The sequence below is a fragment of the Manacus candei genome, unplaced genomic scaffold, assembly GCF_025592945.1.
Source record: "Manacus candei isolate 608988 ecotype Guabito, Panama unplaced genomic scaffold, ASM2559294v1 h1tg000037l, whole genome shotgun sequence".
Lineage (NCBI taxonomy): Eukaryota > Metazoa > Chordata > Aves > Passeriformes > Pipridae > Manacus > Manacus candei.
Window position 1 is genome coordinate 1,568,996 of NW_026138085.1, and position 24,942 is coordinate 1,593,937.

The 24,942-nt window shown below is 53.1% G+C and overlaps 1 protein-coding gene across 4 annotated transcripts in view; it reads right to left on the minus strand.

Annotated features, from left to right (window-relative positions):
- PCDH1 (protocadherin 1) overlaps positions 1-24,942 on the minus strand; it is a 55,321-nt gene that overhangs the window by 7,461 nt on the left and 22,918 nt on the right. For 3 of the 4 annotated variants that reach the window (XM_051793771.1, XM_051793774.1, XM_051793772.1), the window contains exon 4: positions 19,586-19,805. In XM_051793771.1, the coding sequence (XP_051649731.1) occupies positions 19,586-19,805 (220 nt within the window). Of the gene's footprint in view, positions 1-6,175; positions 9,177-19,585; positions 19,806-24,942 lie in introns of those variants that run through there. The other variant, XM_051793773.1, reaches the window with a different exon arrangement.

A 24,942-nucleotide genomic window follows, 5' to 3' on the forward strand; every position in this document is an offset into this window, starting at 1 on the left:
AGCAGGGAATCATAGAGTATCCTGAGTTGGAAGGGACCCCAAAGGTCCTCAAGTACAACTCTTAACCCTGCCCAGGACACCCCCAACAATCCCACCCTGTCCCTGAGAGCGTTGTCCAAACCGTCCTGGAGCTCTGGCAGCCTTGGGGCTGTGCCCACTGCCCTGGGCAGCCTGGGCAGTGCCAACCACCCTCTGGGGGAAGAACCTTCTCCTAATATCCAACCTGACCCTGCCCTGGCACAGCTCCAGCCATTCCCCGGGTGCTGTCCCTGCTCACACAGAGCAGAGATGGAGCTGCCCCTCGGGAGGAGCTGCAGACCCCTCTGAGGTCTCACCTCAGCCTCCTCCAGCTGAACAAGCCAAGTGGCCTCAGCCACTCCTCATTTGGCCCCTCCAGATCCTTCACCATCCTTGTGTCCCCCTCTAACAGCTTTAAATCTTTCTGACATTGTGTCCCCAGTGTTGCAGGTGAGGCCATCCAGGGCAGAGCAGAGCGGGACAATCCCCTCCCTGATGCCCCCAGGACACGGCTGGACACCCTTTGGACACAGAGTGCCTCCCACAGCTCCTCAGCCCATCTCTGCCTCCAGGTTCCCACGTCCCATGTGGAAGTGCCCAGAGCTCTCCACCTCCGGAGCAGCAGGAGCACAACACCAATCCCACTTTCCAGGCCCTGGGGGAGGCTGCTGGAGCTCTGCCCGTTCCCACAGCAATGCTCCAGAGATCAATGAGCACAGAAACGTCGGGAGCTGAAAGCACAGGCAGAGAGCTCCCTGCAGTCCACGTCAGCCCCTGTTTTTCCCAGTCTGAGCTCACATCATCCCCCCCACCCAGGCAGACGGTTTGCAGGACCATTCCTAGCACTACAACACCCAGACAGACGGCTTCAGGGACCAATTCTAGCACTACAACACCCAGACAGATGGCTTTCCAAACTTACCACCGTCACTACAGCACGCAGACAGATGGCTCCTGGTACCAGAGACCGACCTGCCACTGCCCAGAAAGGTGGTGACTGCAGCTCCACGCCACACCTACAGCTCTCGGGGCAATAACGAGCAACACCCGCTCTTCCAATAAATATTGAGGCATCCTCGGGCTGGTGCCAGCACGCAGATGGATCTCTCCTCGGCACTGAAGTCATGAGATATAACACACAGAGCCATCTCCCCCAGACCCTACAGCACCGAGCATCTCTCCCCTCTTGCTGAACAATAGCAGCTACACCGGCACAGACAGCTGGCTCCGGAGTTAATGGCCTGTCAGCCCCCAGATGCGCACACGGATCAAACCGTGGCCTCTGGAGTGTATTACAACACTCACACGAGCTGCAGCTCCGCGGCAAACGACTTCCCAGCTCCTGCCAAGGGTATCCCAGCAGAACCAGCACGTAATGAATGTGGACAGATGCACCCACCAGCCTCAGCAGCACCGGCACAGGTAGTGCTGGAGCGCTTTGTCGGCAGCGAGGGCCCGAGCCCGGGCTCCCAGGGGACGTGTTCTTCCCGTGTTTGCCGGAGCTGGAGCATCAGGAACCACCTCCCTGCTGCAGTTACACCGCGGGCGGCTGTGTGACAGCGGCCACATCGCCACAGCAACGGGAGGCAGAGCTCTCAGATGGATGTTTCTGGACACTGACCGTGTTCCTGCGGGGATCAGGAAGGGCTCACAGGGCTCAGCAACACACTGCGGTACCCACAGGGCTCCCAAAATCCCCACCTGCCCTCCAGCTTCACTGCAATCCCTGTGATACCCAGCAAAACAAATTCAATCCTCCTATAACAGATTTTGTGCTTGCGGTGCCACTTACATGATCTTCTACCCTGGCACAGTGGGGCTTCAACCTTCACTGGACTATAAAAAGCAGAATTATTACATTAAACTACTGAATAATTATGTTAAGAAGTACCTTAATAGGATTACAGGGTTCAAAGGTTAGGAAATGCCAAAATTAGGATTGTCCATGCAGTCTTAATTCACTTCATGGAAGCCTGCTTCATGAGGCAGACCAGAGTTACACTCTGGGGGAAATGCTTTCCTCGGGGTCCCTTTGTGCCTCCCACACTTTGTGCCTCCCACAGAGAGGACAGAACCACCTGGAGACATAACAGGCTTTTCAGGAAGAAGATGCTTTCTCAGTGAGACTCTGCCCCAGAGGCTGCAGAAATTGGGGAAGGTACAAAGAAAGGGTCAAGAGATCACAGAAAATTGCTCCTCTAAAGAAGGGGCTGGAGGTTAGGGGGGTTGTTTTCCTAATGAGGAAAAACTGGCAATTTCCTTTCCTACCTCCTTTTGGAAGTGAAATACCTGGGCGGGTTTCACTGGCACCTTTCAAAATATTTGGTATGTGGCACATGTCCACTGTGAAAAATTGGGTCCTTGCAGCTAAAACTTCCAGCAACTGAAACCGGGTGATAAGCATTGCTGGGCAATCCTCTTCACTGACAAATAAAACGAAGAAATCCAGCTCCAAAATGAAATCCTTATATCCAAACTCTCTGGTCAATCATAACCGACAACAGACATTGCACAAATAACCACCAGAAAGGTCGAGGAGACCCGCAAACCAAAGCGTGCAGTAACCAAACCATCTCCCCTCCTCACTGTTTGCTGCTGCAACATCCACCTCCAGCCAGTAACAACTCCTGTGGGACCTTCAGGAGCACACAAAGGTCCTGACAAGGAGTCCGTGGAGCTGCCCTTCTTCCAGCCCTGCCCGTGGAAAAGGGACAGGTGGGAGCACACAGAGGGCTTTGGGGCCTCTCTCACAGGAGCTAATGATGGTTATGTAAATGCCATCGGGGAGCAGCAGCACCTGCTCTCCCCGGGGGCTGCCAGCTCATGCATGCCTTGTATGCGCATTCCTGCTGCCCAAATACCTCCACAATTGCTCCTTCCCCATCCCCAGCTTGCCTTTGCTGATGGATGCCTCCAGTGCTCAGGATTCCTCCCGGTGGGGGTCCCAGCCTGGATCTGGGGGGGTGGCCTGTCCTGCTCTCCAGCCAGAGGCTCCCTGGGGACACAGGAATGCCCGTCCCAGGGCTCCCTGGCATGCTCAGGGTGCCAGTGTGCTGCCAGCTGATGGGAAGGGGGTGGCCAGAAGAGGCCACTGGGGAGAGTGTCACCTGTGCCACTGAGAGCTCTGGCCACCCCCTGACCCAGTGACACAGTGCCACAGCCGAGGTGCCCTCCTCCAGCCCTCCAGACTCTCCAGCTGCATCTGGGTGAGGGACAGGTTGTGCCACCCTGTGGCACCAGGTCCTGGAGAGCTCCTGGTCCATGTCATTATGGGTTGGTGACATAGAGTGCTCCTCTTACCCCATCTCCCCAAGTCCCCCCCTCTCAGAGCATCACTGAGACACACCGTGGGTCCAGAGGGGACTGGAGATGTGACCCATGGCAGGATTGTGCCCTGCACTCCTGTCCCTGCTCCCAGGGCTGGGGACACTCACCCCACACCCATGGGGTGTGTTAGACCAGCAAATGCTTCTTACAAAAGGAACCTGGGCACCTAATCCTTGAGCTCTGCCTTGTGCCCGAGCCTGTGAAAGGTTGGGTCTGATCCTCCCTGACTTCTCCCCCCTGCTCAGGATCCGGGGCTCGGGGGAGCACACAGAGGGATCCCCTCCAGCCCACATCCCACACACGCTTCCAGGGGAACTGCAGCCCCCCATCCCTTGGGATGGCACAGCACCCTCCATGTGCTGCAGCCCACCGCTCCACCCAGCCTCCCTCCAAGGGTTAATCCTCCTCTCCAGAGCTTCTCAAAGCTAATTAGAAAGAGCCTGGGCAAGTGTGGTGGCAGACACCACTGCACTTATCTCCCCACTTCCGGGGCTCTGCCCTTATCATTTAATTAAAGCTGCAGTCGTGCTTCCCTTCCTGGCAGCAGCTAATCACGGAGGGCACTGGAGCTTGAGGCAGCCTCTGCCAGCTCGCCAGGGAAGAAGCAGAAGGGCAGGGAACAGGCCCCAGGAAGGACAATAAAAGGGAGAAGAAGACAAAGAAAGAGTCCCTCTGTGTTGGCAGCCCAGGGACTGGGAGGCCAGAGGTACCCTAGGCTGCCAGCCCTGGTGCTGTGGGGTGGGGGGGGCATGGAGTCCTCTGTGCTCCAGGTGGAATTCCACAGTGCCAGCCTGGGAGTGAGCCAAGGAGCTGCCTTGGCTGGGAGGCACTACAGGCTGGCTCCATCTCCCAGCAGGAACAGGACCTTGGACCCCCTACCTGCCCCAAGGCAGGTTTCCCACAGAACCAAAAAGTCACAGAATCATTGAGGTTGGAAAAGACCTCCAAGGTCACTGAGTTCAGCCATTGACCAATCCCCACCTTGTCCCCCAGCCCAGAGCACTCAGTGCCACATCCCATTCCTTGAACACCTCCAGGGACTCCACCACCTCCCTGGGCAGCTCCTTCCAATGCCTGACCACCTTTCCAGGCAGAAATTCCTCCTGATGTCCAACCTGACCCTCCCCTGGCACAGCTGGAGGCCGTTCCCTCTCCTCCTGTCCCTTGTTCCCTGGCAGCAGAGCCCGACCCCCCCCGGCTCCCCCCTCCTGTCAGGGGGTTGCAGAGCCAGAAGGTCCCCCCGAGCCTCCTTTTCTCCAGGCTGAGCCCCCCCAGCTCCCTCAGCTGCTCCTGCTGCTCCAACCCCTTCCCCAGCTCCGTTCCCTTCCCTGCACACGCTCCAGCCCCTCCATGTCTCTCTTCCATGAGGGCCCAGAACTGGGCACAACCCTGGAGGGGCCTCAGCAGTGCCCAGCAAAGGGGACAGTCCCTGCCCTGGTCCTGCTGATCACACTATTTTTGATACAAACCAGGTGCCCTTGGCCTTCTTGCCCATCTAGGCACACGCTGCTCAAACAATCACACCACTGCTCCCAGCAAGGCACCCCCAGGAGCACCCTGACACCAGAGCCCAGGCGAGCTACAAGCCCCTGTGGCAGAGCAAGCCATGCTCGACCCTCCCAGAGGAAAAGGGCAACCCATGCCATGGTGTACCAGAAAAGAATTTTCTTTGCTGTGACCAAAGAAAATTGGGCACCCCCAGAGTACTGGGGAAGGGGCACATCCAGGAGGGATGCCACCAGGCAACAGGATGGATGGTCATCAAGAACCAGGAGGGATGTCCATCAAGCAACAGCAGCAAAGTCCTGCACCAGCTCTCCAAAGGAGGACATGGATCATAGAATCACAGAACGGTTTGGCTTGGAAGGAACCTGAAAGATCATCCTGTTCCAACCCTCCTGCCGTGGGCAGGGACACCTTCCTCTAGCCCAGGTTGCTCCAAGCCCTGTCCAGCCTGGCCTTGGACACTTCCAGGGATCCAGTGGCAGCCACAGCTTCTCTGGGCAACCTGTGCCAGGGCCTCCCCACTCTCCCAGGGAACAATTTTTTCCTAACATCTAATCTAAACCTACTCTCTGTCAGTGGGAATCCGTTCCCCTGATGATTCCCCTGATGCATAAACCCTGGAAATGCTGTTGCTTGAAGGCCACACAAGGGTGTGTGGGCACAGCTCCCCAGGGAATGGTGCTGGAGTACAATCAGTGAAAGGCTCAGTCATTTTGGGGCAAGCAACCCCCAACTGATACCGAGAGCTTCCATGCCAAATTCCACACCTCTCTTCCAAAGCATGGTTAAGCTAATGGGGCTGGAAAAGAAATTCTCATAATCAGTTTGTTAGCAGGGCTCAGGCAGCATGTCTTGTTCTCAGAAACCAGCTGGAACAGCTCTGCTAAAACTTAAGAAAAACAGAAAAAGAAATCAACCTGGGGGAAACCCAGCATGGAAAATTGAAGCTTTAGTGCTGGAAATCAGCTGCAGTGATAAGCAATCGAAAGTCAGTCTGTACAATAGGAAATGTCAGGCAGCCCGAGGTTGCAGAGCCTATGGAATGATCCTCCTTGCAGGTTCCCAGGGCTGCTCCAAAGGCCCAGCCTGGCTGGGGGATGTGTGTGTGTGCTTGGGAGGGATGGAGCCGTGGGTCCAGCCCCGTGCCAGCACTGCCCAGCCTGCCCTGCTCCTGGAACCGGGAGCACGAGTGTCCTGAGGAGCAGCTGAGGGAACTGGGGGGGCTCAGCCTGGAGGAAAGAGGCTCAGGAGGGACCCTCTCTTCTGCCTGACAGGAGGGGGGAGCCAGGGGGAGGTCGGGCTCTGTTCCCAGAGAATAAGGGACAGGAGGAGAGGAAATGGCCTCAAGTTGTGCCAGGGAAGGTTCAGGTTGAACGTCAGGGAAAAGTTTTTCACGGAAGGGGTTGTCAGGCCCTGGCACAGCTGCCCAGGGCACTGGTGGAGTCACCTTGGAGGGATTTAAAAGCCGTGTGGGTGTGGCACTTGGGGACATGGGTTAGTGGTGGCCTTGGCAGTGCTGGGGAACGGTTGGACTTGATGATCTTAGAGGTTTACCAACCTTAATGATTCTGTGATTCTATGGAAAGGGTGATCACCTCCCACCACCTGCTAGTTCCTCAATCCTCCTCGTGCCCTAATCACATAAGCAAGTATTAGCACACAATATTTTAACTATTTTTAGTTCATTTTCAGCCAGGCCAGTTCTCTCACCTCACCTACAGCCAGGCAGCCACACGCACAGCCAAGGAGTGAACTGCAAGGAGCACCAGGTCGTGTGCACAGGGACTGGGGACTACTGGTGTGGCTTTATGAGCCCTCCTTGGTGGCTGCCTTTCATTGTTCCCCCTACTAAAGCTCTTGTGTCAAGGAGAAAAGAGCCCGGCATACGCATGTCTGCCTTTGAACAAAACCATTGTTAAGCTCCATCAACAATTTAATAATCTTTCCCCGGCAGGACAATGGATGGGGGGAAATTGTTCGTGCAGGGGGGCCCGGCAGCCACTCAGCAAAGCTCAGCTCCAGGCCTTTGAAGTCACGTAGGTGTTTAACTGACAAAAGAAATCACAAGTTTATGAAAAGGGCTCCCCTCAACAAGGGGATCTGGAAACAAAGGAAAGCCAGACCACTCGGAGAGAAGCAGAGCAGGCAGAAGGAAGAGCCCTTGGAAGAGAGTCAAGCCAAACCCCAAGGAAAGTGGGAGAGGAAATGACAGTATGGATTTGCATGCGGATGCTTTGTTTTCTTCCCATGGATCTTTCCTGGGCTGCTCGGGAGTGAAGTGAGCACACTCACATGTCATTTCAGCTCTTTTACAGTCTGTTCTGACTGCAGGAACGTGCTGGTTGCCTGAGCCACAGTGCAGACACCGAGGAGGAAGAGGTCAGACCCTGCCCGAATTCGTGGTGGCTGTTTGAAGGATCAGGGGATGGGCACGAAATCCAGGGCTGGTGCTCTTGGGCTGCCCTGAGAGGGAGATGCCTGTCCACTGATGGAGGGTGGACACACAGCCCTGGACACCCCAGCCAGCCCCCAGGGAACCAAACACACGTGAAATCCAACATGCAGCAGTTCTGTGAGCATTAGACCAGGGATACAGCCAGGAAACTTGGGAGGAATGATCCGACACCAGACGAGGACGTCTGACTGCTGATTGCTCAAAGATCAGGAGCAGCCCATGCAGGAGAGCCTGAACCCCTGAACTGCCCAGCCCCTTTCTCTGCAGTGAGGAGACGTGCCACAAACCCAGCTGAAAATGCTCATTATTGACGCCTCAAACGCCCACAGACTCAGTCACAGGCTGAAAATCTGCAGTGGAAGCAAAACAGGGAGAGATTCTGTGGCTGGCACGTGGCAGAGGCAGCATATGCACTGGTCAGATCCTCCTGTGGTGCAGCCAAAAGACGTGCCAAGGAATCAACCCAGGTGGTTAACATTTCTCAAACGGACCACTTGCCATGCTTCTGGCACCATTCCCACCTGGGCACTGAAAGGATCTGCTGCCCTGATGGCCAGGGTTGGGGAGAAGTCACCTCCTCCTGAAAATCAGGAGGTATCAACACCAATGCAGCTGGTGAAAGGAGAAAACGGGGATATGGGGAGGCTTAGGAATGGAGGCACACAAGTTATTTGGGAAAAAAAAAACAGATCCTGATGAATATTGCTCTGCCTTATGTTTGTTATTGGGGTGGCAGAAAGATGCTCTTGTGGGAAAGTGGGAAAAAGACAGATAATCACTTCCGATAGGGAATATCAACCTCCAGCTGCCCCTGGGTGCTGCAGTTTACAGGCTGCTGGAGGTTAGATGCAATAAAGTTTGCACCACTCGAGGGAGGCCTGCCAGAGGCTGTCCTAAAGGCAGCAGATGAATAAAACACACTTTAAAGAGCGAGCGAGGATTAATCCCAGTGCCTGAGATCCGGGCGGGACAACCGGGATCCGTCAGCACCCCCCGTTAGAGGCAGACGGGGTTTGCCAGCTCTGCCACCCCCAAAGCGCAGCAGGAGGGGGGCAGCAGGATGGTCACGAGGAGATTTCGATCTCACAGTCCAAGAGAGACGTGTGAAAATGTCCAGAATCGGTCCAAGGGCGTCGTTTTTGGAGCCGTTCTTTTCCGACAGGGAGGGGTTGGTACCAGCAGCTCTGCTCCCGCCCCACAGTCCGCGGCAAAACGTGTGCAGCATCAGGCAGAGCTGCCTGTACCTGTCGGAAAGAGCAGCCCAGAGCTGGACAGGGAGAGAGCTCCAAGGGAAGCGTGATTTGAGAGGTGCAGGATCAGCAATTGACCCTTTGAAGGAAGCTGTTCATCATCATTAAAGAGGTTTATGTCCCCGGGGAGCCAGAGGCAGAACAACACCGGTCCTGTGCCTCCCGATGTGGGTGAGCACAGAGAGAAAACAGGGCTTGGGGGATGAAAAATGGGATGTGTGTGGGTGGGTGGCAGGGTTTACCTGCAGCAGGGAACTGCCTGAACACGGGAAGGGTTCAGGATCTGGCTGCTGAGGAAGCTGATAGGGGGAACAATAGCCTGGAAGCCGCATTGTTTGCAGGAAAGGCAAGATATTTGCCTTCTCTCACTGATGTAGCTGCATCTCTGTGGGGGCCCCTTCCTGTGTGGTTAATAAGCAGCAAGATGCTAGACATGGAATACACAATTCCTTTTGCTTTTATTCATTTTCTTTCTAGATATAATAAGTCTTGCCTTTGTCAAGATCCCTGTTGTCTGGGTAATTTCATCTAGAGATCCTCAAGGAACAGAGATCTCCATATCACTCAAAGTTTAATATCTTGGTTTTAGTTGGCATATTTTCAAGCAATAATTTATACAGCTGAAGAAGAAAAAAAAAAGATTACTTATGTCTAATTGGCATTACACTAATTACCAGCAAAATACATCAGGCAAATATCACATCTACTCACTCTCTGTCATTTTACATTCCCTACTCCATCTTCTCTTTCCTCAGCAGCTATAAAACAACTCGACATGCCGTTCTGACACATCCCTGAACAAATATCAGATCCTAACCTTCTCCTCCTTTCTCTCACTGCCTCCCTGTTTCTCCACTTCAAAATAAGGTTGTTCTAAACCAGCCCCAGACATACAACCGATGGAGAACTGCTGCTCCTTCCTATGGACCTGAGTCCCTGTCCTCCAGCATCCTGGATCCCTTCTCTGCTGGATCCCTTCCCCAGCCTCTCCCACTGTTCCTGGTACAGAGGGTTCATGGCCATCCATGTAAGAACATTTTACCTTTTATATCTGAATAAGTACAGAGCACAGGCTACAACAGAGGCACACGTCTCACACATGGGCCATCTGAGCTGATTTTTTCCTGACTCCCAGCCTTTCTACCAGTTTACCCAAAATTAGTTTAAAAGTGAAATTATTTTAATGTTATTTTAACATGATAATGCCAGTTTTACACTGGAGCAGGGGTCACAAGTGTAAATCTGAGCATCTCCAAGACCCACCACGAGCACTGTCCTCATTGCCTGGCTCATTTTGATGTTGATCTGCTTTCACCTGGTTCAGAGCAGCTCCCTGCCAGAAAAGAGCCCTGGCACAACCTGGAGGTGAGCACTGGGGAGGGACATTTCCCTATTCTTGGCCTCCAAGCCCAAGAACAAGATGTGGCTGTTTGGTTTCCATGACACAGCAGTGGAAGGAGCCCCCATTGAGTCTCCATCAGCCCCCTGGGCTGTCCCATGCTTCCACCAGCGAGGTGCAGCCCTCCTTTTCCACCAGGCTGAAGTGCAGCACAGAGATTATTTGGGAAGCCTTGTACCCAGTGCAAAGGCACAGCCCCTTCTCCATCCCACTGGGTCCCAGTAACAACATACAGGGACAACTTGTCACTGTGTGTTCCCGAGACCTGTCCTGGGAAAGCCCTCCAGCCGTAAGGCACACAGATTTCCCCCATTTCTGGGGGGAAAGATCCTTGTCCTGCTCAGACCAGACAGAGGTGCTGGAAAGGAAGCCCAGGGAAGAAGGACCAGCCCACCATGTGCCCTGCCCACGCCGCTGTTGTGCCGGCCCATCCCTGTGGCTGCATCAGCTCACACGAAATGAGCCCTGGTTCCTGCTGGGGACACTCAGCTCTCTCTGAAAGGAGAGGCAAATGCAGGGGCTGATACGGTTTGGTAACCTCTGAGTCAAAGCAGCCTATCCCTGGGATCGCTCTCCACATGCCATGACTAATGTGAGATTTATGGAGTGTCCTCTCCGCGAGCAGAGCAAAGCGCCGGCGTTACAGGCACTTAATGGAGGTGACTTCAAATCAGGATGGATGAGAGCTTGTGGGAAGGAGACAGGAAGAGAGATCCTTTAATAGTGAGAGCACAAAGGATAAAATCCTGGGGAAGAGCGAACAACTGAGACTGACATTTGACCTGTCTCAATAGCAAAGCTCCCATTGATTTCACCGGGGACAGGGATGAATCCCTTATCCTCTATCTCATGCCGATGAGAGGGATTTTCCATGTGAGGGATCTGACCGATCCTTCAAACTCAGACACATGCTATTTTTATGAGAAAGAAAATGCAGTGTGAAGTCCTCAAGAAGCTCAAATGGGAGACTTTGTAAGCTTCTCTGGCATTAAGTTTAAATCCCCCACTAATGCAGGTCCCCTTACATGGGCAGAGGCACTGCCAGGCAGGTTTATAGAGACATCCAGGAGCATTTGGAGGCAGATAAAGGGGAAATAACTGCGGTAGATCACACAGGAGCTGGAAATGGCACGTCAAATTACTTCAAAAGGAGCTTTCTAAGGAAGCAGGTCTTTGAAAACAACAAATAGTCTGGGGCTGCTGAGGGATCCTGGTTGTCTGTTGCTTTTACACTTGGTCGCTTTTTCTGGTTTAGACGTGTTGGAAACCCGAACGTCGACCTCAGCTCCTGCAAAATCCCTGCTCCTGCTAGTTCAGCGCTTCATGGAGCCACGGAGCAGTCAGGTTAGGAAAACTGCTCTCCCTGAAGAGTAATATGGCCAAAAAAAAAATAAAAATTGATCCAGCAAAAACTTCAGCCTGCTCAGCTCCCCGGTCCAGCTGGCCAGGCAGCTGTGTTGGCACAACAGGGCACAGGGATGAGCAAACCAGGACAGAGAGGAGGGGACCTGCCTCTTTTTGGCACTTCTGCTACCAAAACATATGGGAGGGGTGCTGTGGCTCACCAACAGAAAGGCTCACAATTCCCATTCCTGGCTCTTCCCTGTGGACATCACATGGAGCACCTGTCCAAAGGTGGGACACCAGGGCTCAAGGGCTGTTCGAGTGCATATTCTAAAATGTGGTAGAAAACACGAAAGAAGAGTCTGACAGAGCTTCATCCAACCCCCCCACTCTGAGGAAATGTCCTCTCTGGAGAACAACATGGCACAAGGGAAGGACCCACCCTCTTGTTCCCATCGCGGATTCTAATTTGGAAAATTTCTTCCTGTAACACAGTTTAATGAACTTGAGTTGAAGCCATGAATAGTTTGAGGATGACATAAAGTATTTTTGGAAAATAGGCTTTATACCAAAGAAGGGATGTTTAGATTTGGTCCAGAGATAAGAATAGCTGTGCATGACCGTTTGCATGGGCATTTGCATCGGAATTTGCAGCCGTTTCCAGGCAAAAGTAAAATATCAAGTCCTGTGTGGACTGAGTTCCCTGGTTTAATGCCACCAGGGTACAGGAGGGCATGTCCTGCCATGTGAGAGCTACAACCCTTCCCCAGGTCTGCTGAGGTGAAACGGTGGTGGAAAGTGTTCCTGCCCTGGACTGGAAGAGGTGCCTGATGCTGTTTGGTCTCCCTGATCTGGGAGACTGGGAAGTCCTCCCTTCCCTGGGCCAGCAGAAGTCATCATCCCTGCATGAGCTCATTTGTAGTTCTTAGATAAAAAAATGATGCTCTCCAATCTGTTTGCAGCTCATTCCTTTAAGAAAAGTCTCAAAGTCTGCCATGGAGCTGACCAAGCCTAGTGAAGAGGGAGGAGTGTTTTTAAAGAGTGAGGTGAGTTTGGGGTCAGCAGCTTTCAGCTGTTCTCCAGTGTTCTCCAGGCCTGTGGTCTCTGCAGTACTGCCCTGTAAATCAGCAAATTTAGAGCAGGGTCACTCCCCTGAGATGTGCCCTCATGGCAGCACAGGGAGAGGATCACGTTGGGCAGGGCTTTCAGATAGAAGAAAGAATAAAGACTAAAAAAAACTATCAGATTTTCTCCATCCAGTAAGTTCAGAGCAGGAAGAATGTGAAGGGCATAAAACAAGGGAGAGGACATTCACTAATGTCCATCATCTTGCCACAGACAGCAAGAGGGAATGGAAGAGCTCACAGGATCACGAGGAATAGCAGAAAACTCCAAAAATTCAATCCTGAATACAGGAGGCACACACACAGCCATAGGGACCCATATATTCTACAAGAGAAGGCACCTTCCTACTGAAATATGGAGCTTTTTGTCTCTTGGGCATTGACTCAGAATGACTGCTCTGCCCAGGTCTTTCATAATCACATAATGGTACCACAGTTCAGGGACAGAAAGGGTGGAAAAAGAAATCACAACCCAACAGGGAAATCTGGTTTCTTCAAATAACTCCTCTAAAGGTGTCCAAGATCTGCAAAGGATCTTTGGAGAGCTTGAGGACAATCTTATATGTGCACTACCACATAATCCTGTGAGGCGGGAGGGACACTGCCAAATAAATTATTAAAGCTATTTTGGACAACGTCTGAAGGAAGTAGCATCCTTCTTAGAAGGTCTTGAGAGGATTAAAGGCATTCTCTGTAGCTGGTAGCAATGTACTCCTTACTCAGTCCGGGGAGGAGAAAAAACAGCTGTACCCTGTTTACCCTGGGATTCTTGGGACAATTAAGGAAGGTGACCTGGTTGACGTGGCGTGACACAACTGCTCTGACCTGAGCAGCTCTTTCATAAGAGTTTACCCAGCCACGGCTGCTGGAAACCATGGAAAATACAGACACGGGGTGAGAACGAGTTTGAAATTACAGCTCAGGCAGAAATGGGGTGTTGAAACCAAGGTGGTGTAATCCATGGCCATTTGCAATCTGTTGGATGTTGTCTCTGGTGATAAACATCTTTTTTCCCACAACTCTCCTCAGCAGTGATTAGGCAAATCACGAGCTGTCTTTGGGGATGAACCAACATTAAGGGTGGAAAGCAGACGAGCTCCCGATTTCTTATGGAGAAATGCAGATGCCTGTAGAGCTGAAGATCACTGAGGAAGCCAGTCGTGATTTGTAGAGGCAGATGAGATGGTCACAGAGACTGTGCACACCCTAAACCCGAGCAGCACTGGAAACTGCTAACAGGGACCAAACAGCAACAGCAAGGAATTCCAGCCCTGAAGTCACGTGTTAAAAAGGAAAGGGCTGAAGATGAGTTAAAAAACCCCAAAACCACAGTCTCAGCTAGAGAAGAGTCCAGGCACCAGCCAGACCTGATGTTCTCAGCTGGCCAGATGTGTGACCTGCTGGCCCTCAGTCAGCAAGGGCAGACTGGTGCCCAGTGCCAGCCACAGACCAGCTTTATTCCAGGGATGGCAGCTTTTATCCCATCCCATCCCATGCCATACCCTCCATTTTCTCCCACGAGGTGTGAGATCTTTCAGTGACAGAAGAGGTCTGGGCACCAGACAACCTGTCCATGCACCCTGGCATTGCCCAGGAAGAGCAGGGAGCTCAGATCCCACACCCCAGACAGAGCCCACTCCAAGGCATTTCCCAGCCCTCTGCTACAAAGCAAAACCGCTGCAGGGCACGTTTGGAAAAAAGCTCTGCAGACTGAACATGTGCCTGGAACTCTTTCTGCAAGACAAAAGGCACATTTAAAGATAATGTAGAAAAAAAAAGAATAGGTTTTAAGATCTAGACAAGTGGCTGTGCCAGAGAAGGAGGCAGAAAGTAATTTTTTTTGTCCCATCTGTTGGCTGGGAGGGATCTGAACAACAATCACAGTGTGAGCCTTAAAAAGAAGCTCATGACTGGACTGGCACTAAGCAGAGACAGGAGGTGGTGGCTGCCCAGTGCTGCAAATCCATCCTCACCATGAGCAGGGAGAAGGGACTGTTGGTTTGGGAGTCCTCCTCTGAGCCACCCACCTTCTCAAGGGACTGAGAGCTGGGGGGGTTCACCTGGAGAAGAGAAGGCTCCAGGGAGAGCTGAGAGCCCCTTCCAAGGCCTAAAGGGGCTCCAGAAGAGCTGGAGAGGGACTGGGGACAAGGGATGGAGGGACAGGACAAGGGGAATGGCTCCACACTGACAGAGAGTAGGTTTAGATTAGATGTTAGGAAAAAATTGTTCCCTGGGAGGGTGGGGAGTCCCTGGCACAGGTTGCCCAGAGAAGCTGTGGCTGCCCCTGGATCCCTGGAAGTGTCCAAGGCCAGGTTGGATGTCTGGTCTAGTGGAAGGTGTCCTTGCCCACAGTAGGGTGGTGGAATCAGCTGATGTCCAACCCAAACCATTCCGTGGTTCCCTGGCACTGCAGGGTGCACACACAGCCCGGTGCCAGCCGGGAGCCGCCGCGTTTGCACACGATGGACACACATGAGCACCATGAGGCCAGGAAGACAAACACAAGCAGGCACGTTATCCCTGCTACAGATGTCACTGAGTGCTGCTGGAGGGCTGTGGACCATCATCTGGACACGTCCACACCGCTAAGAGGTTGTTGGCAAATTGATGGTCACGCAGAGAAAAAAATACGATACAAAGGAAGGGAAGACTTGAACTATAATCAGAAGTGCAGCAAAGAGGAGGAGGACAAATGCTCCCCAGACTGCCTTTGCAAGGGTTGCCAAAAAGCAGCACATTACACCCAAGATGTGCCAGATGTTGCTGCTGCCCAGGAAAGGGGCTGCAGGTCTGTGGTGGTGTCAGGAGCAGATGGCAATGGTTGGGAGGAGCACGAGGAAGGGTGGGAGGAGAGGAAGAGAGACCCAGCTGCCAAAATAGCTTGCCTTGGCTCTGCTCACAGTGAGGGAGTTGATTCAGTTTTCGAGTGTATCAAAGAGAACTTTAATTGGTGACTTGCTTGAATGTTGCTCTACAAGTACACACCAGTATCACAGGACTCCACGGAAAGAAGTGGGAGGTAGAGCAGCTGAAGCAGAATTTAAGTGCAGACTGGTGAAACTGGAGGCAGAGAGGACCTACCACTGGAAGGGCTCACCTGGGGTCTCACACACTTGCCACCATCTGCTCTCAAAGTGGGATATTCCCAAAGGAGTGCTCAGAAATCACAGGGTGGAATTTCATGGCCGTGAAGCTGCTCCTCTGGCTTCACAATGCATCAACCTAAATCTCTCTTGAAACAAAGAAAAATCTGCACTGACGGGGTTTTATTAAGCCCAGCAGTCAAAGCCGGGAAATGGTATCTCAATTCATCTGCTCAGGCTGTGCTGAGGTGTACAGAGGAGGTGGGGGACCACGAGGAGAAGGCTGGTCTTGTCAGAAAAGCCCGTGGCTATGAACCAGACGAGAGGGTTTTACGTGCAGCCCTGCCACGAGGTCCCAAAGCCGAGCTGCTCGCGCCTCCTACGTCAGCAGCTGCCTGGAGGCGGCCGGCACAGCCTTGGCTTCACCATCCAAGAGCAGCTAGAGACCTGCCTTGTGGCTCTGGAGCACTGGGAAGGCTCTCACCTTCCGAAAAGAGCAGACAGAGGAGCTGCCAGCTCATCTAGGGGTCACCCAGAGCTTGCAGACACCTCCAAAATGCAGAATATAATTTCCTGTTTCATCCCCCCACCTACCGTGGAGTTTCTTCCCTGGAAGGGGAGCTGCGAGGATAAACTCATTAACATCTGTGAAGTACAGATACTACCACACCAAGTGCAGTGCCAAAGCTCAGGAGATGACTGTTAATTACATATTCAGAGCGGGGTTGTTACAGAATGCATTTAAAAATGGCATGGGGTCCCCACTTTAAATAACGGGGATAAAACAGATTAAATGTTTGCCCCTGTTCTGAGGGCTGAAGAACGCAAATCAAAAAGGCTTCATCCAATATATCATAATCTTGGGTACGTCTGGACCACACAGGAGCAGAGGGAAGCAGCCTCCGTGTAACGTTTCCTAAATTGCACATATTGGTCCTGTAATCCTACTAAATTCTCTCCATCGCCAATGGAGAGCGGCTGGCACTGTCATAATCCAAGCTCTGTGTGCATTATGGCAGGGCAGATCCTCTGCAGAGCACAATCACTCCCGGGCTCCTTCCAACTAAAGCAAATCTGTGATGCAGGGGGAACAGATGTCTCCAGAGAAAGCAACGGGTGGGCCAAGTGGGAGAGTGAGCTCCGTTCCCAGCTCAGCACACCCCACCAAAGCGGGTAACACCACTGCAAAATGTTGGGGAGGAAACAGTGGGCAGCCAGGTAAAATACCAGGGATGGCAAACCTGGGCTGGCTGAGGAGCTGGCACACGAGTGCCAAGATCCTGGAGAAGTCTTCATCAGGAACATCATAATTCCTCCTGAAAAGGACCTGGCTCAGCCCCTGCAATACAGCATTTTACTGCAGTCTGCACAGCAAAAAGTGTCCAAAAAAGGAGGACACTGATATGTGTGTTAATCAAGTGAAGAACCATCTACAAAGAAAAGGCATGGATCTGTCTTCCAGTTGAAAAGCTATAAATAGCCTTGCATACTTGCTTATCAGATTGGTTCGGCTGCAGGGATAATCTCCTGGAGAAAGCAATGGAAGCCCTGTTATGTTGGATATTTATAACTAGATGAAAGCCTAGAAAATGCACAGTCGTGTCAGTCTTGCGCTCGTGCCACGAGATAGGGTGTGTGGGATCCAATTCGTCTCCTCAGTTTAATATAAGGTCAAGAATGGCTCAGTCTTCCCAGCCTCACAAAAGCACAAGATCTGATCTCTTTGAGGGGCTGGTGCTGCTTGAGCCGAGACAAGGGCCTGGTGAGACAGTCCCCAAAAGGTCATGGTGGTCCCACAGGGCTGGAAGCAAGGCATGACCCTTCTCTGGACAAACGAGACGGGAAGGTTTTGTTGGAGCCACGGAGGGGTCGGACGTGCCACACCTTGGGCAGGCAAAGCGTGGGAAACACAGCTCTGATGAGCTGGTCTAACACCACCAGTGCCTGCTAATCCCCAAATCACCTGTCCCAGTGCCAGGGTCTGCTTAAAGGATCGTGACCCTGACCCTGCTCCTCAGGTCCCCCGAACAGCCACTGCCAGATTATCCACAGAGCACCAGGACCAGCTGGGCTAATGCTGGTGGATTCCCCAGAGCCTTGGCCCGCTGTGGCCTCTGCTCTCCACCTGCTTTACACGGGTCAGGACTGGGGCCTGACCTCCCATCCCCTGCCGTGTGAAGGGAGATGAGACAGGCCAGATTGGGGGACAGTGAGCAGAACAGGGTTCTGGTTCTGGTTATCCCCTGGGAGCTCTGCACCTCTCTGTACCACACGTGCATTTGTTGGTGGATGGGTGTGGGGTGATTCCTGTCCTCCTGCAATGGGAACGTACACAGGGAGCCTCGTGCAAAGAGAGGGAGCTGCCTGGTTTATAGGGCAGGTTGGGGTTTGTGATGCTGGGGGCAGGAAGCTGTGCCCTGCACTCTGTCCCAGTCAGAGCCACTGCTCTGGGCACTGTCCCTCAGCCTTCCTGAGCTCTGCTCATCACCTGGGGCAGACAGGGAACATCCCAAGGACTACAGACAGCCCCCTCTGCCCTCCATCTCCTGCTGCAGACCTCCCAAGTGCTCCTCTCTCTCTCCTCTTTCTACTTTCAGTCCTGCTCCTCCCTCAGCATCTCCAAGTTGCCTGGCACTTTCCAGGACTCAAACTTTTCTCTTCCAGGTCCCCCACCACCGTTGCCTCACCATATGCTTCAACACAGACACATGGAATCTCCTTGCCCGTATGGCCTTCAAGCCTCTCTTGACTTGGGAAGTCCAGTACTTGTCACTGTGTGCCAGGGTTCCAGGAACCTCTCCAAACTGCTCTTCCCAGTTGCCTGACCGGTACTTTTGGGAAGAAAGTGATCTGCACAACACTCCTAGCCAAGAGGGTGCCTCATATTGCAAGGGCAATAAATGGATTTGGGAGCCCTGCCAGACCTGGCCCCACCATGGGGCTTCAAAGGTAACACAGAGAACTCCAGCAATACTCCAGGAACTAACGAGGGAAGAAGGATGAGAACTTCCACTGGACCTTCTCACATGGTTCCTTGATAGAGGGATCCAGCAGGCTTGCAGCTCCCTAAAAACCAGCTGAACACGTTCTCAACCATTTTCACACCACATACAGACCTGTCCCAAAGTCCAGGATGCTCTCAGAGGTAGGAGGAGACTTCAGGAGAACCCTCTGCCACCACTTCCCTTTCCCTCCCAAAGGTTTCACTGAACTTTCTGGCTCCACAGCAACCTCCCCTCAGCACAAGAGCACAGAAGGCAGCAGGTGCAGGACAGAAGATGTTGTATGCACAGCGAGAGCCAAGTCTGAGGAAGCAACTGAAGCTGGCCAGAGAAGACAGCTGGGAGTGGGCTGCTGAGGGCAGTCAGGCAGGCAGCACAGAGGCAGCACAAGGAGCAGAACCGGGGGTGAAGCTGTGCCAGGGCAGGGGAAAGCCTGCAGTGAGACCACAGACAGCTCCTGGGGGGTCCTCAGGGGAAGCTGGGCCCGAGCAGGAGGTGCCCCACAGGGCCCAGTGAAGGCAGGACACGTCGCTCTCGGGTTTGCCACCCCCACGCTCTCTGATCCTCCACTCCACGGGTCTCCTCACCCCGGCCTGTGCCCCTAAACCTGCTCTCCCCTCTGCCCCCCAGGAAACTCCCACGGCTCTGACCCCCACCACAGCGTGGAGAGCTGCATCACACCCACCCACCCTGCCCTGCCATGGGGACAGGCGCCTGTGGGACCCCCTGAGCATGGCACACGAGCTCCCCTGGGCTGGGTGCCCCTGGGCTGCCACCCTGGACCACCCTGCTGGACCCCTTCTCTCCATCATGCCAAACCCATCTACCTCCTGCCAAACCCATCTGCCTCCTCGGCTCTTCCCGCTCCCACATCCCCTTGCCTCCCCCAGACCTCCCCTCCCTCCTCCTCGCTGTACCTGCTTTGAGCCTCGTCTCTCCCCCATCCTCCCCTCCCCACCACAGCCCAGCGTGGCCAGCCGAGCTCCTCGGCCCATCTCACCCCCCGGGGGAGGTGCAGGGCCGGGGATGAGCAGCCCCGGGGGAGGGAGGGGCGGGCCCGGGGGGGCGGGCACGTACCGTTCTCGGGGTGCTCCATCTCCCCGATGCTGCCGTCGGGCGTGGTGCGCTCGTAGTGGTCCTCGGGCAGGGCCAGCGGCCCGATGCGGGGCCCCGACGATGATTTGCTGCTGGGGGTCTCTGATTCCTCCAGCCCGCTGTCGTAGTAGCTGTGCTGGGAGGGATCCTGCAGGTCCTGAGCCTGGCTGGCTGCAGAGAACGTCACTCGGCGATGAGGTAACTGGAGAGAAGAGAAGAGCTGTTGCATCACCCACCCAAGCAGAGGAAGGCAGAGAGGGGGGTCATCAAACCTGACCCACAAACAGAGGCAGAGAGCTCCTGCCCGGCGCTGCCAACACCAGCAGGGTCCATCCTCGGCCCCCCACAGCCATCCTGACAGGCACAGTGTGGGGCCTTCCCCAGCCAAGAGCCCCCCATCAGACACCACCACACGTGGGGAGCACACTTTGCACGGTCCCTGTGCTCCCCCAACCCACCAGCTCCCCCCGCAGCTCCTGTCCCAGCCTCTTCTTTCACCCAGAGACAACCCTGGGCAGATGTCCTGTCCCATGGCAGGAAGGCTCTGGAAACACCCCCCCGAATCCTGAAGCACTGCCCTCCCCCCCCTTTCACCTGGGGTCCCCACTCTCCATGTCCCCTTGGTGTCTTCAGAGACCCAACCCAGAGACCCACGTGGCCAAACCCACCCCAGAGCCCCTCTAATGGGATCACTGCCCAGCACGGAGCCACGGCGACATCATCCCTCACCTCCCAGCCTCTGGCCTGACCCCATCTCTCATCCTCAGAGCTTCTCCACCAAGGGTCACCACAGCAGCTTTTGTCTGCTCGTTAAGCATTTCAAAGACCCTACTTCACACTTTCTCTCCCCAGCTTTGCCTCATGCTCGGGAGGAGCTCCCCGCAAACAGCCATTAAGCTACATCATTATCCTCCTCCAAATCCTTCCACAAAATCCTTCTTTGTCGTGATTGCCGAGGAGTGGAGAGGGTAGCACGAGTTCATAGGGCAAGAGTGGGATGATGCGTGCGGAGAATGAAACACAAAACACAAACACCGGCAGAGAGAAAAAGACACCACAGCGCCCATAAATGTAGGAAGGAGCCCAAGAAAGGAGCTGTTTGATGGGAATCTGGAGGTGATGAGGAGATAAGTGGAGACAACACATCGTTTAGCCTGAATACCTTTTTTTTTTTTTTTTTTTGCTGGTGTCTTTACTACAAATGAGTGGCAATCAGGCGTCCCACACAGCGAGCACCGACCAGGAAAGGGAAGGAATTGAGACAAACGGAGGGAAGGAACACACAGGGAGCATTTAGATGAGCTAGCTGCTTTAAGGTTGGTTGGACCTGATTAAATTCATCCCAGATGCTTAGAGACCTGATTTAAGTAACTTCAGAGTTGTTAGGGCTGGGTTGTTGGTTTTTTTTTTTCCATACTTTTTTTTTCTTGAAGAATTCGTAGAGAATCAGGGAGCTTCCAGAAGACTGGAAGAGAGCTAAAATAGCGCCTGTCTTTAATGATGAGAAAAAAGAAGAGCTGGAGAATTATAAAACAGTTAGCTTAATTTCAGTTCCTGGAAAAATACTGAAGCAGATAAAAGAACTCTTTGTAAGTACCTACAAGATAACAAGGAAATGAGTAACAGCCACTGTAGGTTTGTCACAAACAAACATGTCAAGCCATTGAACTTCTTCCTTTGAAAAGACAGCAGACCTGGTGGATGGAGGAGGAGCAGTAAATGTTCCACCTTGACTTTAGGAAGTTTTTTTGACACTATTTTCGATGACATTCTCATAAGTAATGCAAGAAAACAGTGTAAGTGCAGCATGTACATCTCTGCCTGGGTAATATAGTGCAACTCACTGCAGGGTGGATGCAAAGCATTTAGAAAGTTGCATTCACAAAGTCATTACTGCAGACAGGCTGGGACCACGGATCAAATTAAATTCTCTGGGTGTGTCCCGGGGCCATCTCTAGCCTGTGTTTTCATTAACTGCTGGGGTGACAGATGTGGGATGTATGTGTCACATCTGCCAGAGATGATCCCCCCCCAGCAGCGGGGCTGGCGGGGCCGGGGGCTGCAGCACACCAGGGCTGGGTGATCCATCAACCTCGCCCCAAAAAATGCATCTGTACTGGGATGTGTAAACAGCCTTTGAGCCACGCAGGGATCTCTCTGCTCTGCTCAGTTTGGAGGCAGAGCCGTGCCCTGCTTGGGTGCCACTCCCGAGGCAAACCGAAACAAGCGGTTGTTGGGAACCACGACAAAATATTAAAAAAAGAAATGGGGAATTTAGTTCAGGAAGGAGAAGGGTAAGGCTGGCAGAGGCAGCACTCTTGAAGCTTGCAAAAGCCTTCTGCAAAGAAAAAGCTGCTGCTTTGGACCACGGGCAGACAAGGAGAGTCTCAGCCATGGGAAGACTGAGGTTAATCACTACAGAAAAAAATACCAATGGTAGTGTTGGCCAAGTGCAATCACAGAATCCTGGAATGGTTTGGGTTGGAAAGGGCCCTGAAGATCATCTCGTTTCACCCTCCTGCCATGAACAGGGACACCTTCTACTAGATCATGTTGCTCCAAGCTCTGTCCAACCTCGCCTTGGACATTTCCAGGGGTGGGGCTTCTCTGAGCAACCTGTGCCAGAACCTTCTTGCCAAAGCAGAAGGTGCAATCTCTGTCATGGAGGGACAGGCAAGGCCCTCTCAGGAGGACTTAGTGCCCACCTGAGGGCAAGGCAGTCCCACCCACAGCAGAGCTGTGTGCTGATGACCCTCTGGAGTCCCCTCCCAGCCCTCTCCAAGGGCTGCCCAGGTGTGTAAAGCCCACAAAAGCCACCACTGCACAGACATCACTGCCTGGTGTGCCAGGAGCTGCTCTCCCACAGCCTCCTCCTGCATCCTGACTGCCTGCCTGAAGATGATTTCCTCCCTCACCGAGGCTCATCCCGAGCTCCAAGCTCCTGCTTTCACTCTGTGCTTGTAAAACCTCAGCCAAACAACCCGGGCTCCTCGGGGTGCCTGCAATAACACAAACAAACAGCCTCTGAAACCCAGCCTGTGACAGCTACTATCCCTCCCCTGAGGGGTCTCCGTCCAAATAGCATCCCTTTTACCTGAAAAACACCTCCTTTAAATGTCACATCCTGCCTGGCAGCCCTTGAAAGGGCTCTTCTCCTCCCTGGGGGGGGAAAGACAACCAGCACTCAACCCCATTCCCCCCCAGCCCAACGTGGGCAGTGCCCCCCTCATTCTCTGCCCAGCCCTGCCAGCTTGTGCCTTGTGAAGCTCTCCAGCCCGGAGAGCCTTGTTCTGGAGTCACGGAAAGACACTGAATCAATTTGTCTGGCACTGACTTACAGAAATTGGGTTTTGTTTGACCTTTCTCTGGTAGGTTAAAGAGCCTTTCAGCACGCAGCATCCTCTACACAAGGAGTTGCTTGTACAGTGCAATCCAGGCATGCCTCAGTCTTCTTTTCCGGTCAAACAAGCCAGGACCAAGTCACAACCTGCAAGCCAGCAAATCAGTTTTGTGGCCCTCATGTGTAATTGCCCTAGTTTTACCCCATTCCTCACGGGAGGTGATCCTCGCAGGAGCACCGCTGCCATCTCACCAGGGCTTCCTGCAGAGCCTTCCTTCTCCTACCTCTCAGGTTTTTCTCACCTGAGGTCTGCACTAGCCCTTAAGTGTGAGTGCCACGAGCGCTCACGCTGAGCTACTCATGCAGTGTGACCCTTAAATCCATTTTAAAGTCAGTGCTTCCCGGGATATAAACCAGCATTCCCCATTTCTCAACGCGCAGCTTTGCACTCGGCTGTGTTAAAATGCACTTTGTTTAAATGGGCCCAGTTTACCAAGCAATCTGGATTGCTCTGCATGACTGCCCTATCCTCATCATGATCTCCCACTCCACCAATCTCCATGTCAGCTGCAGGTTTTATCAGCGGTGATTTTATATTTACTTCCAGATCGTTGATTGCGGCGTTGAGTGGCAGCGGTGCCGCCGCCGGGGAGCTCCTCCAGGAGAACCTCCTTCCACCAGGACTCCAGACAAACTGTTCTTCGCCCAGCTGAGGATAAACCAGATCTTCATCCATCTCACAGTGCTTCGCTTGCAATCACAGAATCATTGAGAAAAGGCCTCTCAGCCCATGGATCCCCCCTGTGCCCCATCCCCACCTTGTCCCCCAGCCCAGAGCACTCAGTGCCACGGCCAGGCCTTCCCTGGTGGGGACTCCAACACCTCCCTCAGCAGCTCCTTCCAATGCTTGACAACCTTTTCCATCCTTCCTGATGTCCACCCTGAGAGCAGTGCTCATTCAAAACAATAATAATAATAATAACAACAACAACAAAACACATCATCAGCTCAGCATATCCATCAACCCCAAGCTGATCAGCCAAGCCCTGTAACCTCAAACCAGCTCTGCCGCTTCAGACCCGCAGGAGCGCCTCGAGCAGATCCTGTTCCTGCAGAGGCCAGCACCAGATGCCTGAGGAAAGGTTTAAAAGCTGGACCTGTCATGTAATGACACTGCCCAGTACCCCTTGCCATCAAGCTGCGGTGACTGACGTCAGTGCTATTTCCATCATCCAGTTGCCTGCCTTAGCTATTAATCCAGTTGTTCCCCGGGGCCGGCGAGGACAGTGTGCACTGCACACAACATCCCCACCACTGTCCCAGCTGGCTCATGCCCTCCCACTCCTCCTGGCCCTGCCTGGGCTCCCCAGCTCCATGAACACCCCCGGATCAGAGAGATCCTACTCCAGACTTCTGAATACTCTTTGGTACCAATTATTTCATTCAATTATATCAAGTTTCACTCTTTCGAGGTGATTTTGAATGACTTTGCTGGTTACCAATGCATGGGCAGGTACTACATCCTACGTTGTTATGTCTCAGTCCAAATTACTACAACTATTCATTGAATACTTCTGCAGTTTTCTACATAATTAACAATTTTGCAATCTCCAGTCGGATTGACAGTTACTGGATTCCACCTCTTCCCAGCACATTTTTTAAACTACTTATTGTGTTTACCTTGTCAAAATTGATTTCCCCCTAATGTCTTTGGCTTTCCTTGTTAATTTTCTACACTCCATAACTACTCATTTCTACTAATTGCTATCCACTCCTTCCCTTTTCCCCCAGTATTTATTGGTTTTCTATTTCTATTTCTGCTGCCTCCACTTTGCCACCGCGCCAAAATGGGATTTGGGGCAAAGCTGTCTATTTTCTCAGCTGAGAAATTGTGGCTCTGGAAAAAAAACTCCTTTCAAGGGCTCCCCAGTGCTAGGGAGATGATGGGGAGACCTGTGCCAGCCTCTAAATCTGAGGAACAAACCAAGCCCCCATCCCG